The sequence below is a fragment of the Lucilia cuprina genome, chromosome 2 (genome assembly GCF_022045245.1).
Source record: "Lucilia cuprina isolate Lc7/37 chromosome 2, ASM2204524v1, whole genome shotgun sequence".
NCBI classification, from domain to species: Eukaryota; Metazoa; Arthropoda; class Insecta; order Diptera; family Calliphoridae; genus Lucilia; species Lucilia cuprina.
Window position 1 is genome coordinate 10,466,782 of NC_060950.1, and position 4,146 is coordinate 10,470,927.

The window sequence follows — 4,146 nt, forward strand, 5'->3', positions numbered from 1 at the left end:
CCCCAAGACATTTTACTGAATGACTAACATATGGTTGGTATGGTTAAGTAGAATTTTTCAAAGGCTTGTAAGTATATAATTTTATACATATGTATGTACGTATGTAATTCTATTCTTATTGACAGCGTTAAATATATTTCTTGTATGTGATACTACTGATAATGAAGATGTTGATAATAATGATGATTATGACCTGCTGTTGTCGCTGCTGCTGCTCATATTATTGTGGAATAAGTTGCTTTGGAAATAAACAGACCGCAACGGTTGTAATTGTCGTTGCCAATGGAGTCCCGTTTGTGTTTGTTTGACGTACATATTGTAAGTTGTATGTACTTGTATTGTTTAATTATTTTTCTGTTCCCTTAATAATGGCAGATGCAAAGGAAAATGGACGCATCCAAATGTTCCAAATATTTCAGTTCTAGTTCCGTTCTAGTTCTGTTCTAGTTCTGCTCTAGTTCTGTTCTAGTTCTGTTCGAGTTCTGTTCTAGTTCTGTTCTAGTTCTGTTCTAGTTCTGTTCTAGTTGTGTTCTAGTTCAGTTCTAGTTGTGTTCTAGTTGTGTTCTAGTTGTGTTCTATTTCTGTTCTGGTTCTGTTCTGGTTCTGTTCTGGTTCTGTTCTAGTTCTGTTCTAGTTCTGTTCTAGTTCTGTTCTAGTTCTGTTTTAGTTTTGTTTTAGTTCTGTTTTAGTTCTGTTTTAGTTCTGTTTTAGTTCTGTTCTAGTTCTGTTCTAGTTCTGTTGTAGTTCTAGTTCTATTCTAGTTCTGTTCTAGTTCTGCGCTAGTTCTGTTCTAGTTCGGTTCTGGTTCTGTTCTAGTTCTGTTCTAGTTCTGTTCTAGTTCTGTTCTAGTTCTGTTCTAGTTCTGTTCTAGTTCTGTTCTAGTTCTGTTCTAGTTCTGTTCTAGTTCTGTTCTAGTTCTGTTCTAGTTCTGTTCTAGTTCTGTTCTAGTTCTGTTCTAGTTCTGTTCTAGTTATGTTCTAGTTATGTTCCAGTTCTGTTCTGGTTCTGTTCTAGTTTTGTTCTAGATCTGTTCTAATTCTGTCCTAGTTATGTTCTGGTTCTACTTTTGTTCTGCTATAGCTCTGCTATAGTTCTGTTCATGTTTTAGTTTAACCCGCACGTTAAATTATGTTAGCAACTGTACGAGTTTTTCTTTTGTGTTTAAAGAACCATTTAATGTTTTTATTTTTAATTTTTTTTTACAACTCGTATTCATTTTGTACAATAATTTATGTTTTTAAAAAGACAATGCTCTAAACGATTTCCTGTCTTTAAATGCAACGTAACATTGAAAAAAAAAACTAGAATGAAAATTACATGAGATTTTTAACGAGTATAAACGTTTATTTTTATAAAATAATTTAACAAGGAAACTTTAAACAGAAATTCGAATGAAAATTTTATTTAAAGCTTAATTTTATAAAGTTTTATTGATCAACTTAACAATTAGTTAGAAAACTAGTAATTACTAATGGTAACAAAGTTGCTGTTTAAGTTCAAGGTGATTTAAATAAAATTCGAAAATATTCGTAAGTTTAAACGTTTTTTAGATTGATTTGAAAGAACCAAAGTGATGACTTCAAATCAATATTGCCGAATTCTCGTTGTAGGTCTTTATCAAATTAAAATAGTTATTAATTTACTGCAAAGTGATCATTTTCTTAAAAAAAATAAATAAAATTCTTCAGTTAAACTATTTTTTGTTTTATTTAAAATGTTTCTTTTAAAATAAATAATAAAAACAACCAAAATCAAAATAAATAAATGAAAGAAAAAAATCGTTAAATTATACACTTAACATAGACTATATGGCGGCCTTAGATAGAATAGAATATATGCATGAGTTCCTTGTGTCTGTTAAATTACAATCAGTGACAAAAAAGTAAAGATTATTCTAGAAATATTAAGACGGGAATAGAAGGCACAACTAGAGCAGAACTAGAACACAACTAGAACAAAACTAGAACCGAACTAGAACAGAACTAGAAAAGAACTAAAACAGAACTAAAACAGAACTAAAACAGAACTAGAACAGAACTAGAACAGAACTAGAACAGAACTAGAACAGAACGAGAACTAGAACTAGAACAGAACTAGAACAGAACTAGAACAAAACTAGAACAGAACTAGAACAGAACTAGAAAAGAACTAAAACAGAACTAAAACAGAACTAGAACAGAACTAGAACAGAACTAGAACAAAACTAGAACAGAACTAGAACAGAACTAGAACAGAACTAGAACAGAACTAGAACAGAACTAGAACAGAACTAGAACAGAACTAGAACAGAACTAGAACAGAACTAGAACAGAACTAGAACAGAACTAGAACAGAACTAGAACAGAACTAGAACAGAACTAGAACAGAACTAGAACAAAAATAGAACAGAAATCGAACAGAACTAGAGCAGGAACTGATCTAGAACTAGAACTAAAGTGGAACCGAACTAGAATTTAAAACTATTGTATAAATATTAACATTCGTTTATATTTCATTTTAAGTGTTGGCACTTTTATTTAGCTTCCACTGTATATAAATAAGTATTTTTTTTTTCATATTTAAAACAAATTGCCATGAGGAATATGACCTTGTATATAGTTTTGTTTTTTTTTTTTCACTTTACCAAAGATATGTGTAGATTTTTTATATTTCAATTTCATACATACAAATAATCTCATATAGAAAATGATGTCTTAGTAATGCAATATTTAGCATTTAGTTTTTTTTTTATTTTGTTCCAGTCGTTTGTATATAAAACTAGATTTTATAATCAAAACATCATCATCGTCAGAGTAATCAAAAGTTTCATCGTCATATGAAATAAAAAAAAACACAGAAGAAACTGAGCTGGATAAAAGTTGAGTCTTGAGTATAAACATTTTCATAGACAATAAAACTGAAGAATATAAATAAACACTTGTTTTTCTAAATAAAATTGCAACAAAAATAAACTGAAAAAATGCTGAGGTAATCAAGCAAAGTATTATTAGTGTCTTAATAATTCTCATTTAGTTTAGAATATGTACATAGTAGTCATCATATGTTCATTTTAATCCATTTATTTTGCTCATGACAATTTTTGCTGGGTAGTTTACGTTTAACTTAAAAAACCACAAAATGAAATCTTTTTATAATTAATTTCTTTTTTTGAAATCATAAAACCATGAAATGGAATATTTTTTGCTGTTTATTTTAAGCAAATATTTAATAAATGTCATTATAAGAATATTATTAGATCACTAGATTTTTAAAAAATATTTAAACGGAAAATAAGATATTTTTTTTGTTTATGCCATGTAAATTTACAATTGCTAGATATTTTATTTAATCTCCGATGGGAAACTACTAAGTTATATAATAAGAACTAATTGTGGAAAATTACTTACATAATGCCACAAAGAATTACGGAAAAATGTATAAACTTTACAAAACACTTACCTAAAATGAAAGAGAAAAAATATCATTAGTTATCTGAAAAAAATTTGTGTTAAATTATATAAAAATAGTAAATTAAGTGAAAATGATAAATAAACTGCAGTAGAACTGAGCTCGAACTGAACTAAAACTGAACTAGAACTGAACTAGAACTGAAATAGAACTGAACTAGAACTGAACTAGAACTGAACTAGAACTGAACTAGAACTGAACTAGAACTGAACTAGAACTGAACTAGAACTGAACTAGAACTGAATTAGAACTGAACTAGAACTGAACTAGAACTGAACTAGAACTGAACTAGAACTGAACTAGAACTGAACTAGAACTAAACTAGAACTGAACTGGAACTGAGCTAGAACTGAACTAGAATTGAACTAGAACTATACTAGAACTGAACTTGAACTGAACTAGAACTTAACTAGAAATAAACTAGAACTGAACAAGAAATAAACTAGAACTGAACTAGAACTGAACTAGAACAGAACTAGAACTGAACTAGAACTGAACTAGAACTGAACTAGAACTGAACTAGAACTGAACTAGAACTGAACTGGAACTGAACTTGAACTGAACTAGAACTGAACTAAAAATAAACTAGACCTGAACTAGAACTGAACTAGAACTGAACTAGAACTGAGCTAGAACTGAACTAGAACTGAACTATAACTGAACTAGAACTGAACTAGAACTGAACTAGAACTGAACTAG

At 29.3% G+C, this 4,146-nt stretch overlaps 1 protein-coding gene across 1 annotated transcript in view; it reads right to left on the bottom strand.

Annotated features, from left to right (window-relative positions):
• Positions 1-3,268: 3,268 nt before the first annotated feature.
• LOC111676726 (rho GTPase-activating protein gacF-like) overlaps positions 3,269-4,146 on the bottom strand; it is a gene marked incomplete at its 5' end in the record, with an annotated part of 64,141 nt that continues 63,263 nt past the window's right edge. Inside the window, one exon of the mRNA XM_046949615.1 lies at positions 3,269-3,438. Coding sequence (XP_046805571.1) covers positions 3,435-3,438 — 4 coding nt within the window. The remainder of the gene's footprint in view (positions 3,439-4,146) is intronic.